At 39.1% G+C, this 14,994-nt stretch overlaps 1 protein-coding gene across 2 annotated transcripts in view; it reads left to right on the forward strand.

The window, feature by feature from the left end:
• The window catches only part of CNTNAP2 (contactin associated protein 2), a 2,269,257-nt gene that overhangs the window by 1,416,437 nt on the left and 837,826 nt on the right, over positions 1-14,994 (forward strand). For both annotated transcript variants that reach the window (XM_054495308.2, XM_063667934.1), the window contains one exon: positions 4,173-4,292. In XM_054495308.2, coding sequence (XP_054351283.2) covers positions 4,173-4,292 — 120 coding nt within the window. The remainder of the gene's footprint in view (positions 1-4,172; positions 4,293-14,994) is intronic.

Below are 14,994 nucleotides of genomic sequence, written 5' to 3' on the forward strand. Positions count from 1 at the left end.
TTACTCCAGTGTCAAATTCTAGATACATATTTTTAAATGTATTTTAAAGACAAAATAACATAACATATGCACATTATAAAGTGATGTAGGAAATTTAAAAATCTATGAACAGTTTTAAATCACCCACAATATTACTGCTGAAAAATAACACCTCTTACTATTTTGATGTATTTATAAACATTTTTCTGTGTATTTATATATTTCTTTTGACATTATGGTTTCGTATCCCATTCCATTTTATCGTATTTCCAGTGAAGTGAGGTGGCATTCTAATCATATGTACAATTTTACTGTATTGTCTTTCAGTAACCTACTTTTGCTGGATATTTAAATATAAATAAAAATTAGTCTACCTTGAATTTACCTTTTTCCAGGACGAAATCTATGCTTCTCCAAATACAGCCTGAGGATAGTAGTGCCAGCGCCATTTGGGAGCTTGTTATAACTGCAAATTCTCTACTGAGTCCAAGTCTTTGGGATGAAATCCAGGAATTTCTGTTTTAACAAGCTCTCCAGGTGTTTCACACATGCAGAACTTTGGACTGAAGTGTTTGGTTTTCCATATGTGTTGATGAGGCAAAGCAGCTTAGGCCTCTTGTAGGTGAAAGGCAAGCACAATAATTGTGAACTTGGAAGAAAAAGAGATCCTTTCCTTTCCTTTCCTTCCTTTCCTTTCCTTTCCTTTCCCTTCCCTTCCCTTCCCTTCCCTTCCCTCCCCTCCCCTCCCCTCCCCTCCCCTCCCCTCCCCTCCCCTCCCCTCCCCTCCCCTCCCCTCCCCTCCCCTCCCCTCCCCTTCCTTTCCTTTCCTTTCTTTGAGATGGAGTCTTACTCTGTCACCCAGGCTGGAGTGCAGTGGCACAATCTTGTCTCACTGCATCCTTCGCCTCCTGGGTTCAAGCGATTCTCCTGCCTCAGCCTCCTGAGTAGCTGGGACAACAGGTGTGTGCCACTGTGCCTAGCTAATTTTTGTATTTTTAGAAGAGACCAGGTTTCACCATATTGGCCAGGATGCTCTCAATCTCTTGACCTTCAGCCCAAAGTGCTGGGATGACAGGCGTGAGCCACCATGCCCAGCCTAATATTTTTTAAAAATGTCTGTAGAGATGGGGTCTCACAATGTTGCTCAGGCTGGTCTCAAACTCCTGGCTTCAAGCATTCATTCCTCCCACCTAAATCTCCCAAAGTGTTGGGATTACAGGCGTGAGCCACTGTGCCCGGCCTAATTGTTAACTCTGACTGAGAACTTTTGTAGATTGAGAAAGTGGCTGGTAGTATATTGTAGATAAAGGCCACACCAGAAAGGGTGAGTGTGAGGTAAGCAAGCTCCTGTGGGGAATTTGCCTGACCAGAACACAACACTCACGTTGGCAAGCAGCTGAAGCTGAGAAAGACCTGTTAGGATAACGCAAGTTCTTATACAGATAGATGAAGATCTGTGATATAATTTATAGATATTGAGGAAACATTACACATTATTTAACATAAAAGTGATGTTTCATAACTAGACGAACATTGGTTAAAAACACGCTTTAGTGAGAAGTGAGGAGATATTTGGGTAGAACAACCAATTAATAAGGTGACTGTTGTAAACAAGATACCAGGTGAAAGACAAGGAGTTTTGGCAGAAGAAAAAGACAGTGATTTATTACTAAATACTATAATGGAAAAGAAGGGGAATGGTTTCAATGGCAGATTGGCTAAAGGGACTAAGAGGAAAACTAGAATTTGAACCTGACATCCTGGTTTCTCTTGAGCTATACATACCAATTTTAATAATCTGGAGAGAGGTGTAAAAAATTAATAAAAGTTTTATTTTCAAAGATTGTGAGTTTAGGTTACTCTTAACTCCTCTTTATTCCTAACCATCTACATCCAGTTGGTTTCTATGTCTTGCAGATCTTAAAAAAAAAACAAAAAAACATTTGAGGCCAGGCGCAGTGGCTCACGCCTGTAATCCCAGCACTTTGGGAGGCCAAGGTGCGGATCACCTGAGGTCGGGAATTCGAGACCAGCCTGACCAACATGGAGAAACCCCGTCTCCACTAAAAATACTAAATTAGCCGGGCATGGTGGTGGATGCCTGTAATCCCAGCTACTTGGGAGGCTGAGGCAGGAGAATCGCTTGAATCCGGGAGGCAGAGGTTGTGGTGAGCCGAGATTGCGCCATTGCATTCCAGCCTGGGTGACAAGAACGAAACTCCGTCTCAAAAAAAAAAAAAAAAAAAAATTTGTATCAGTCCTATTTACTCTATTCTTTGTCATATTGCTTTAGTTTAAGTACTGGTAATCTTCCAACTGGCAGCCTATAGTTGAAACAGCCTAAATATTCTTTTTACCTTTTGATTTACTTCCCTAAAACCTATTTTGTTGCTGCACAGAGTTTTCATTCTGTATAAGTTGATATAAAACCTATATTGACTTATGGCATCTTCCTGCTAAAAGTTTAAAAATACTTTTCCTCTGCTTTTGATTGTACTGTTTTACTTGGTATGACATTCTGAATTAGAGCAGCCATGTAGTTTATCATCTGACTGAGACCCTTGGGACATCAAAAGTGGGCATATTAATAATTACACTGGGACAAAAGATGTCTGGACTCTGCTTAGCTTTCTAGGCCCATCCTCTTCTAAGAGCAGTTTACAAATGAGCAATACCAAAATAATTAGTGAACAAACACTGTTCCGAAGGTCTTCTATCCGTGTTGTTCACAGCTGTATCTGCAATACCTAACGCACTGCTCAATGCAGCATAGTTCCTCAGTAACTATGTGCAAAAGGAGGAAATGAGGGAGTGAGGCATGGAAGAAGAAATGGATAGATCAAAGAATTTTAGAAAGCTTGAATCTAGTATGCTGTTGTTGAAATGACATAGAGTTGAAGGTCTAACATCCTTGGAAAGAGGAAGGCATAGAAAGCCAAAGGAGGCACAGAGAACTTGGTAGAGGAAGGTTGTAAAAGGGAGGTCCCAGAATCAGACTACCCATGAAACTGACTTTCTGATTCCAACCAGGCTCTAGTGAATTTGACTGGAGAAACAAGTTTTTCCAGAACCTAATTATTCCTGTTAGAGTAACTACTGAGGTTTGTGCATAGCCAGGCTGGAAATCCAGAGAGGTGGCAATGACCTTGAGACCCTCCTCAGTGAAAGCTCTCTAATTCTAGGACCATGCAATTATTTTTAATTAGTACAATATAAGCTTTACAATGTTTTGTAATTTATTTTGTACTGTTTTGTAATTTAACACACAACAACCCGTAAGGAGTGTAATTCAAGTGCAACTTACCCGAAGACTTCCCTGCTTTTGTATCAGGTAGACATATTTTTACCGAAAACATATCTTAGTTTTGTGAAGAGAACTTTCACATTCTTCATTAATTCCTGGGCAGAGTTGTTTAAAAAAAGTTTTCTCAGTAGCATTTTAGATGTTCTAACTACAAAGGAGATATGTAAATGTCCGTTTTGTACCTCTGAAAACAGGTGCAATCTCAGTGAGAAAAAGAAAATTTGTCATGAGCACTGGAATAAAAAGGGAAATCATGAATAAGAACATAATTTAATTACATGAATGTCAGCTTTCTACACAAACTATAGTTGATGTAATCAAAGCACCTGGAACAAATACAATGAATCAAGGAAATCTCTTTCCTTTTTTTGAGAAAGGAAGATTCAAAATTACATACTATTTACGGACAACTTGTACAAACTATGCAAAAAATAAGTGTGCATGTGAGTGTATGTGTGTGTGTGCACAAGAGAGAGGCAGAGAGAGTGAAGGGTAATTTTTTCTAGCCTCTTAGTTGATAACCAACAAAGCAGCCAATATAAGTTTTTTATAGTAAGGGGATAATATCTATAAATAAGTATAAATTAAATATTGTTTTCAATGATCATGAGCCCCAGTAAAATAAACATTGCATTTGTTTAATGATTGATTGTTTTAGCCTTTTCCCCAACATAAAGTCATACCAGGAGCTTGCTGTCTTTGGTAGGTCAGGAATGCTTATAGAGAAAGAAACAAATCACGAATTTAAATTTAGAGACAAAGAATGCTCTTTCCAGGAAGAACTACTACTAACTAGTGGTTTGCTAGCATTGCAATGTGCACTGGGACATTTATCTGGGGAGCTATTTGTTCTGTGCTGTGCTTATGTAGGATATTTTGTTTGTTCTAGCTATCTATGAGCCTTCCTGTGAAGCCTACAAACACCTAGGCCAGACGTCAAATTATTACTGGATAGATCCTGATGGCAGTGGACCTCTGGGGCCTCTGAAAGTTTACTGCAACATGACAGGTAACTGTGTCATATTTATGTTTTATGAAGATGCTTTTCTATGTGTCACGAATAAGTAGTTCCATCAATGGTTTGTTTCTTTGGTGCTATGTTTTTATCACAACATCTAATCAGCAACATTTTGCTGGATTTGTTAGATAAGATGAGGAAATGTATTATTAGAGCAATAAAACATTTTGACACTGTGCTTTTCAAAAAGTTTATGTTTGATGTGAACACTTAAGCATCATTTTTTTAAAATCAGCATGTAGGGGGAGAAAAACAGAAAGCAAAGTTGCAAAGTTCAGCCCAAAGAGAGAACTAGTAACCTAGACTAGGGAAATTTAGCATCACTGCTCCAATATTCTCACTGTGCATGCTAGAGGAAGCTTTTAGATCATGCCAGACCTTCCTCGATTCTCCATAATGATAGAAGAAATCTTTCTAAGTTCTGAAATCCCATTCTGATAATAGCAAAAATTACCTGAAGCTTTTGTAAAATGTATTTGGGCTTTTCTTCTTGGGAAGACGACCTAGTTTTTCTCCACTTCCATGTGAAATGAGACTATGGGTTCTTGTCAACTTCCACAACAATGTGTAAAATGTACAGATCTCTAAGGTAAGAACAGATTTTCCATCAGACACTTGGCGACATCTTACGCTTCAAAAATCCAGAGGAAGGTGTGAGGTATGCATTATTTACTGGCTCTAGCAAAAGACCAGCATTTGATGTGAACTCCTGGGCATAAGATGATAAGGGTAATGATAATAAGATGTTACTGATGGTAATTACTGAGTGTGACTGTTTACCATCTGTCAAGTATCATGACAAATCCTTTAGACAGACACTTGAGTTTACATCCTGGCTTCATTAATCACCACATATGTAATATTGGGCACTTTAGTAACTTTACTAAATTCAGTAAGCCTCAGAATCTTTATCTGTAAATGAATTAATGAGAATACCCACCTCATAGCTTTATTGTATGAATACAATAAGATAATCTGCATATGGTTCTTAGCTTATTGTCTAATACATAGTAAACCTTCAATAAAAGTTATTGGATGAAAAAATTTAAAGGCTTTGGTAGTTAAATAACTTGCCCATATTAGGCCAGGTGTGGTGGCTCACGCCTGTAATCCCAGCATCTTGGGAGGCCGAGGTGGGCAGATCCTGAGGTCAAGAGATGGAGACCATTCTGGCCAACATGATGAAACCCTGTCTCTACTAAAAAATCCAAAAATTAACTGGGCTTGGTGGCACACACATGTAGTCCCAGCTACTCGGGAGGCTGAGGCAGGAGAATCACTTGATCCCTGGAGGTAGAGGTTGTAGTGAGCCGAGATCATGCCACTGCACTCCAGCCTGGCGACAGAGCAAGACTCCGTCTCAATAAATAAACAAATAAATAAATAAATAAATAAAACTTGCCCATATTATTCAGGAAAGATTCAAATTGAATTATTTGCAGCCCATGGATCTTCTGGCTATAGTTCAGAACCACTTATAGAGTTTTATTTTGTTTTTGGTTTTGTTTTCTATACAAACTTCTTGGCTCCACCCCTGCAGACTCTGATTCATTATGTCTGAAGTGGAAATCAGATTGTGCAACTAGAACTGAAAACCATGAATGGTACTCTAGGCAGGCAGACACCAGCGGGGAACTCTCAGCAGTATCAGGAAGCCAGGCATGGTACAGAATGAAAGGGAAGATGATGAGGGCATCAGCGTAGTATGGAAGACATGTGGAGAAGACAATAAAATGGAAGCTGACCAGCCTGGGCAACATAGTGAGACCACATCTCTATTTAGAAAATGTCCCAGCTACTTGGGAGGCTCAGGTGGAAGGATTCCTTGAGCCCCGGAGGTTCGAGGCTGCAGTGAGTCACGATCATGTTACTGCACTCCAGTCTAAGAGAGTGAGACCTGTCTCAATTTTTTTTTCAAAATAGAAATAAAAAAATAAAGTGGGAGCTAGCATCCCCCTAAATTTCTAAATTTCCTCTAGAAATTTGGAAGATGCTAGCTCCCAGTTTAATTTTTTTTTCTATTTTGAAAAAGAACTTTAGGCATGTCTCAGAGAAGGAACACACTTACCAGAGAGATTACTCTAAGAGTTTACTGACAGCTGGACTTGTCAATGCACTCAAATTCTTTTTTGTATACCTTCATTTTTATCTTATTAGCACTAAAAGATTAACCTATGATAACTTGACTTAATTTATAAGAATCTCAATTCTGGTTTCTCCTAATATATGAAAATGTATAATACAATTAAAGTCTGTTCTTAACCTCAAGGGAAATCAGGGCATCGTGGCTTGGACTGGACAATTGAAAATTTATTTTAGTTATTTTCTTAAATTCATTTCAAAGGAAAATTAGAAAAAGAAAAAACATTATAATATACACAATTCTCATATCAAGGACACACACAACACACAGGACTAGTCTACTCTCAGGAGAGCTTCTCCTGTGCATTGAACCCTTTGCTCAGAAACATATGTCTTATCTTCATCAATATCTCCCTTAAATAGCATGGCTGCAATTTAACTCAGCACTTCAGACGACATCTGAGCTCTAAGGAGCAGAGTACAACTTTTTGCAATTAGAATATTTTTCTTCTATTCATTCAAGATAGCTACAAACATCAGTGTGTTCAAGGACCCTTGAAGAATCTTGCCTTACAGGCCAGCAGGCACCTTTCAGTTCTTTGCCACTGACCAACCCTTCCTTTTCCTGGAAAGAATGTGGATTTAACATCATTAAGAGAGCATGATGCCACAAAGCTTGGCTTGGGCTATTCCATTTCCAAGAGATACGTGTTAAAGAAGAGGTGGGAGTAACAGCATGAGGTAGTCTATGAAGTCTTGATATATAACTCTATGTCATAAAAAATTATAAATGCTCCCCTAAACCTGAAGTATAAAAGGAGGCAAGCACTCAAAAAGGTGAAGAAGAGAAATGAGCCCTATAAATCAATCCCCCAGGGGACAAGAGAGATTGGCTCATTCCAAAGAACTGAAATCCCAGTGGCTGGAACATGGTGAGCCTAAGAGAGAGACTCAAACTAAAGCAGGGGAAAGGCAGGTGGGGGCAGGCCAGAGCAGACCAGCCATAAGGAGTGTAGGGCAGAAAAAATTTGTGCTTTTTTTTATATAATTATTTTTCAATTGCAGTGGGTGGTCGTCTATGGAAAGATTTTAAGCAGGAGAATAAGATCTTGATTGCATTCATACAGCTACCACTTGGGCTGCTATAAGAGACAGCATGAAAACATTGGGACCAGCTCTGACGCTGTTATTGCAAAAGTCCAATGAAGAGATGATGCTCCCTTGAACTAGGGTAGTGATGGTTTAAACTGATGAGAAATTGATACATTTTTAGATCTGTTTTGAAGGTAGAATTGACAGGATTGGTAAAAGTTTGGATGAGAATGTTTAAAGAGAGACAGTTATCAATACTAACTTCTCAACATATGGACTGAGTAACTGGATGAATTATAGTGCCATTTAGGAGAAGTGGACAATTAAGGGTAAAACAGTTTTAAAGGAAGCTCAAGAACTTACTTTTGACCTAATTAAATGTGAAGTGCCATGTGCCATCTAAACTGAGATGCAAATTTTGCAGTTGGGTAAGGCCCAAAAGCCTGATTGGGTTAGAGATATAAATGTGCCAATTATTAGCATATTAATATATGAGAATTGATAATATCATTTGGAGGTTGATGTAACAGAGAAACAGCATCTCAGGAATGAGCTTTTAGAAACTCAATAGGCAGGACACAATGGCTCACGCCTGTAATCCCAGCACATTGGGAGGCCAAGGCAGGTGGATCATTTGAGCCCAGGAGTTCAAGACCAGCCTTGGCAACATGGTGAGACCCTATCTCTACCAAAAAAAAAAAAAAAAAAAAAAGCGAAAACAAAAACTAGCTGGGCATGGTGGTGCAAACCTGTGGTCCCAGCTACTTAGGAGGCTGAGGTGGGAGGATCACTTGAGTCTGGGAGGTCCAGGCTGCAATGATCCATGATCACACTACTGAATTCCGGCCTGAGTGCCAGAAACCCTGTCAGGAAGAGAAGGAGGAGGAAGAGGAGGAGGAGGAAGAGAAGGAGGAGGAGGAGGAGGAGGAAGAGGAGGAGGAGGGGTAGAGGGAGGGGGAGGGGAAGGAAGGGGAAGGGGGAGGGGGAAGGGGAGAAGGGGGGGGAGGGGGGATGAGGAATTAGTCCATTCTCACGCTGCTACAAAGAACTTCCCTGAGTCCGTTCTCACACTGCTATGAAGAACTTCCCTGAGATTGAGTAATTTATAAAGAAAAGAGGTTTAATGGACTCACAGTTGCTCATGGCTGGGGAAGCCTCGGGAAATTTACAATCATGGCAGAAGGAGAAGCAGATGCCTTCTTCACAAGGTGGCAGGAGAAAACATGTGAAGGCAGAATTGTCAAACACTTATAAAACCATTACCTCTCATGAGAACTCACTATCATGAGAAGTGCATGGAGGAAACTGTCCCCATAATCCAATCACCTCTCACCAGGTCCTTCCCTCAACACTTGGAGATTGTGGGGATTACAATTCAAGATGAGATTCAGACAGGGATTCAGAGCCAAACCATATTACTCAATAATTCAATAGAGAGAGATTAGGGTTCTAGTATTAAAATATGTAATAAGTGTTTGGAAAAATATACATAATTGAGGGTAAGTAGAGAAAAAGTGTCTGAGAGCATTTGGGGGGCAAACAGATCACCTGTGTGGAGGTTAAAATGACTGCTTGGATTCTAGAGAATGACAAAAAGACTTGGAGAATGAAAAGCAACTTGGCATTCATGCACACATATACAATGGATGTGGTGGTGCCACAGACGTATGGCAAATAATAGCCACTAGAATGCGGGGAGCATGGTATGGCCAGGAATGAAGAACCTTCTAAGGATGCTGCATGGACAGCATAGGGGAACCATGGATTGAGCTACATCCTAGGCAATTAGGGGGTGTTCTAAATGACAGAGCATTTCAAGCACTGCATAGGACACCAGCAAAATCTTCCACAAAACGGCTGACTCATGAGCTGAGTCTTGAAGAACAAGTGGGTGTTATGAGGCTGAGAAATCAGGAGAAGGAAAAATAGGTCAACTTATGAAATGCTTTGTGTAGGATGCAAAGTAGTTGAAACTTTGTCCTGAGGTGAAAGCAAGCAATGGATGGTTTCACACAAAAGAGTAATTTAATCAGGCATTGTACATTAAAAACATCACTTTGACAGCTGTGAATAATATTCTCCAAAGGACACCAAGAGATAAGACAGAGAAACAAGTTCGAAAGCCCCCGTAGTAATGCAGGAGTTGAAAATGGAGACTTAAAGTAGTGGCAATAAAGTAAAAGAGGAGGAGATTTATTTGATGGGTATTTAAGAAGATGAGCTGGCCAGACCGTTCCTGATGAGACAGAGAAAGTTGAAAATGGTAACCCCGTGACATGGAGCACAGAGAAGCAGAGGAAAACTAGGAAAAGGGTAAGATTCTATGTTGCTTTGGGTCCCTGTAATTCAACTAGGTAAAGTTGTCCTACAGGCAGATGCTACACAAAGTAACTGTAGGACCTTGAACACATTAAAAAAAAAAAAAATCTTTGGCCGGGCACGGCGGCTCATGCCTGTAATCCCAGCACTTTGGGAGGCCAAGGTGGGTGGATCACCTGAGGTCAGGAGTTCGAGACCAGCCTGACCAATACGGCGAAACCCCGTCTCTACTAAAAATAAAAAAATTAGCTGGGTGTGGTGGCGCACACCTGTAGTCCCAGCTACACAGGAGGCTGAGACAGGAGAATCACTTGAACCTGGGGGGCAGAGGTTGCAGTAAGCCTAGATTGTGCCACTGCACTGCAGCCTGGGCAACAGAGCGAGACTCCGTCTCAATAAATAAATAAATAAATAAATATAAAATAAAAAAATCTTTGTATCGGGTTTCTTGTAAATAAAGTGCAGGAATTGGAATAAGTTGATATCTACACTGCCTTTCCTTCCAAAAAAAAGGAAAATATTTCTATTGTTACCATGAGACATGAAAAAAAAATCACTGCTTGCAGTCAAATAATTTAGACAGAAGCTTCTTATCTCAAACAATCTTGAATTTACTATTGCTTGCTAAGTTTGACATAAATTGACTTTCTTCATTTTTTATCATAAGGCAGTAGTTCTACTATGTAATTCTTCTGACTGCAGCTCAGAGCTACATCTCTTGGAAATTTGGAAGTTAGGGGGTGTCCTAAATTATAGAGCATTTCGAGTGCTGCACAGTTGATGACATTGAGGAGAGAAGATTTTTCACTGAATCCTTTGTAGAAAAATTTATCATCCTGTGAAAGCCAAAGCCTGGTTTCTTTTTTTAGATCTTAGGGCACGTGATAAAATGTGATCATGGTTACCCTTGCCTTCCTTCTCCATTTTTATGCTCCCTTTGAAAATTTGGCATTAAAACTTTTGTGAATATAAACTATCTTATATTTTCAGTATCAGCCTCTTTTAATTGTATATTTATTTCCAACATTTCAGCTTTTCATTTCCATTTTCTTCAGGTGTTACCAGCATCCTCTCCCTAGAAATCCTGAGCCTTTTTATTTAAAGGTTCTTTCTGCTTTCATTTAGTTCTTTCTGCTAGATGATTAATAGTAACAATAGTAAATAATGCTAGATCCAGCCATTCTTCTTGAAACTTTACTGTCTATCCTTAAACCCAAGACAATATTTTTCTTCATCTTCTATCCTCTAACTCATTTTCTCTATAACTCTCTTTGCATTCATTTTTTTTTTCTTAATTTAAGTAAGCATCTGTGCTCTAGTGCGTGAAGTTTAAAGTCCAAATAAAGTACTCCTCTTGCATTCTTCCTAGCCCTGGTTTTGTAGTTTTATCAAAAAGCCATTAAGCTTGTTTACATAATTTGTGCTTTATAAAGCCCCAGGATCTAGCTGATCAAATTCTATTATCCTCTATAATAGTAAAAGCTGTTCATGTCTTTTTAATCTAATATTTATAGAGAGCTTGTAACTGAAGTTTCTAAGCGCTTGCACTCAGTATTAGTATCGTATTTAGTAGTATGCTTCTCACAAGTTTTACAAGTACAGTGTGGGCAGGAAGAAATGGGTCACTGAGGTGGTGGACTTGGGCTCCAGTGGAGAGTATCATAAACCCACCCACCTCCACCTCCCCGTGTCCACAAAGCAAAACAGTTTCTATCCTATAGTACAGTCATGCACCACATAACATCTCAGTCAACAACAGACTACATCTAGAATGGTGGTCCTATAAGATTATAATGGTGTATGTTTACTGTACCTTTTCTATGTGTAGATAGGTTATATACACAGACACCATTCTGTTGCAATTGTCCACAGTATTCAGTACAGTAACATGCTGTACAGGTTTGTAGCCTAGGAGCAATAGGCTTTACCATACAGCCCAGGTGTGTAGTGGGTTATGCCACTGAGATTTGTGTAAGTACACTCTATGACGTTCATACAATGACCAAATCACCTAATGACACATTTCTCAGAACCTATGCCTATTAAGTGACACATGACTGTACTATTTTCCTTAGCAGTTTACAGTAATACAAATTTAGTGTCCACAGTTTCTGTGTGTCAAGGCACAGGTGACCTGGGTCAACTGCTCAGAGTCTTGCCAGGCTGAGACCAAGGTGTCACCCAGGGCTTGGGTTTTACCAGAGACTTGGGATCTTCTTGGAAGTTTATTCAAGTGTTGATAGATTCATTTCCTTGTGGTTTAAAGACTGACGTCTCCTATTCTTAGTGTCTATTGGCCCCAGATTGCTCTCAGCTCCCAGAAGCTGCTCCCAGTTCCCTGCCATGTGGCTCTGCCTGTCCAGGAGGAGCTCTCTGACTCGCTTTCCAGCACTGACCTGACTTGGTCGTCACTCAGGATAATTACCCATTTGATTAACTCAAACTCACCAGTTTACAGCCCTTAATTACACCTGCAGAATCTCTTCATCTTTTCCATATAAAGAAGCCCAGTCCCATTAGTGACACCCCATCATATTTGCTGGCCCCACCCCCAGTCTAGGAGAGGGTATTATGTCCAGTGTACCCACCAGGTGGCTAGAATCTTGAAGACCATTTTAGAATTCTGTTTAGCATGCTTACCTATGTGCCTCTGTAAATTGTTCATAATTCCAACAACCTTTATTTCTACCTTTTGAATAACAACAGTGCCATATTTAGATTATAAAATCTTAGGCTTTACTGTCAATACTCTTATAATTGTAACATATTGTTCGGTAAAAACTTTGACAATGAAGATAAGCAAAAATAAAAATTGCTTGTCAACCAGAAATGACAATTACTAACACATTAGTCACTGTGTGATAAAGATTGTATATTTTATACAGGTACCTGCATATATAATTGAGGGCAAACTAAATGCCAGGCACATTTTTAAAATATCACATGCATTAACTCATCCAATAACTCATGACAACCTCACAAGGTGGGTAATACTATTGTTCTCCCATTTTTTGATGATAAAACTAGAGCTCAGAGAAATTAAGTACTGGGCCACACATGTAGTAAATAATGAAGCTTGACTTTTTAGCCAGGCTTGTGTGTTCAGAGCTAGTTTGTAGTTACCGTGTGTATGTGTATGTGCACACAGATTCACACATATATAGGAACAGCACTCCTCGTTTTAGATTCTGTAGTATGATTTGCAATATGATTGCTGAAATGAGCATTTTTTATTCAAATCTCTTCATTATCATTAAAACTTTCTTACACGGCTCTGATTCATTATCTGTGGTTTGGACAGCATTTTTGTTATAAACAGTTTACTTCTTAATTATCTAACTAATGCCTTGGGGTTTTTAATCAGAGGACACATTTTAAATGAAATCAATATATAAATCATTATAGGTAATTAGTATCATTTTTAGTTCTTAATTCAACTACAAGTATTTTCTCTAATATAATTTTCTAAGAGCTTTACATAATTTGTATATTTCCTGTCTACCTAGGTTTATCATCCCTTAAGGTTTGAGCCCAGCTTTCAGAATAACTGAAACTCTATCCCCAACATCTTGTTAATTTTTCAATGTAAAGTCTTAAACTGAATCTAACAAAATCTTGTTTGAATATGCAACAGGATTGAATGGAATTGTACTGGATATCATCTGTAACAATGATTGTAGTGTCTCATTCTTCCCTTTTCAGAGAGGAAATCATGTGGAAATGAGGACACACAGAGCTCTCCTATTCTATATTAGGGCTTATTAACATTCATAAATTGGGTACTACTAAGCTTCTAACCCCTTCATTTTCCTATCTATCATAACTATTTCTCTGATGTGTGCACTGGCTTCCTCCATTATTTTCCCTCTACTCATTTTTATTTCTTTCTCATCAAAGCCATTTTCTCTCCTCTTCCCGTCTCCTAACCTAGTTTACCTCCTCTATGGTTAACCCATTCAGAGAACAGCTGTCCTTTATGTCTTCTTTCAGACACATCTTCTCTTTGTCGACCTCTCACAGGCTGTCTTTGTTATAAACCTTTGTAATCACTCAGCAACTCCTGCTTCACGCGTTCAGCTATTTCAGTTCTTCACAATCAGTATAAATCTTTGAATTCAATTCTGCTCATACAGCTTCAGTTGAAAATCTCGGGACCAACTCACTGATCAAACACAGCCTGTAAAGAACTCTTCTCCGTAACTGATTACCCACTCCCAAAGACTCCCTTCTGGAATCAGCCTCATTCCAGAGACAGCTTCTGCCTGCCAGGCTTTCTTTGCATCTCGTCTTCATTGTGTGTCAGCCATAGTGATAGGTTAATACTATAGAAGTTCTCAAATGGTTTTCAAACTTTAAATTACAAAAAAAAAGGAGAGGAAAACCATGAGATCCAGTGAGGCCTACACCACAGGAGAGGACCCGGAAAGGGGGTACCAGACCCCAGGTGAAATCAAGATGAAGTGGCTTTAGATACATCACAGGTCACTCAGCCCTTCTGAGGTCTCCAAAATCGTACTCTCTATGCAAATGCTCTTCCTTCAATATTTTCATGTAACCTGACAAAACAATATCTTATAGACACTGCTTGATTTTGTGCTTTTAAAAGCACTGCCTTTTTTATGCAATTTCTCTGCTCAAAATCCGAGAAAGACTTCACAGTGTGGATGGCTAGGGACTGTTGTTTGATTACCTCTGGCACTTGGAATCTGAAACTCTTGCCTAGTCTACAATAATCAACTATTCAAACAGGATGGGAAACACACACACACACACACACACACACACGTTGGGAAATTCAATTAAGATCAACTCATTGCTTTGCAATCAAAAATCAAAAACCACAGGAATAATCTCATACTTTTTTTTAACTAGGAATTTCTCTCTTCCGGCTAAACTTAAAGCCAATAATAACTGTGTTTCTGTTTCTCCAAACTTTAGGTTTTTCCAATTTGTGGATCACCTTTTATTTCTTCTGAGGATGTCAAGTTTCATATCAGAATGTCCCTGGAAATTTTAGAAAGAAAATCTCATATAGCAGCTAATCTCTCTTTTTATCTTGTGTCTTTGTCTAATCACCACAACCAAGAAAGTTAAGTAGTAAACTGCACCAATATTATATGTTGCCCAAACTGGAAAATAGTTCAAGTTTTATTTCCTGCACCTGACTTAAACTAGAGGCCCTAAAACTTACCAGTGCCCC

Source organism: Pongo pygmaeus, chromosome 6 (genome assembly GCF_028885625.2).
Source record: "Pongo pygmaeus isolate AG05252 chromosome 6, NHGRI_mPonPyg2-v2.0_pri, whole genome shotgun sequence".
Classification (NCBI taxonomy): domain Eukaryota; kingdom Metazoa; phylum Chordata; class Mammalia; order Primates; family Hominidae; genus Pongo; species Pongo pygmaeus.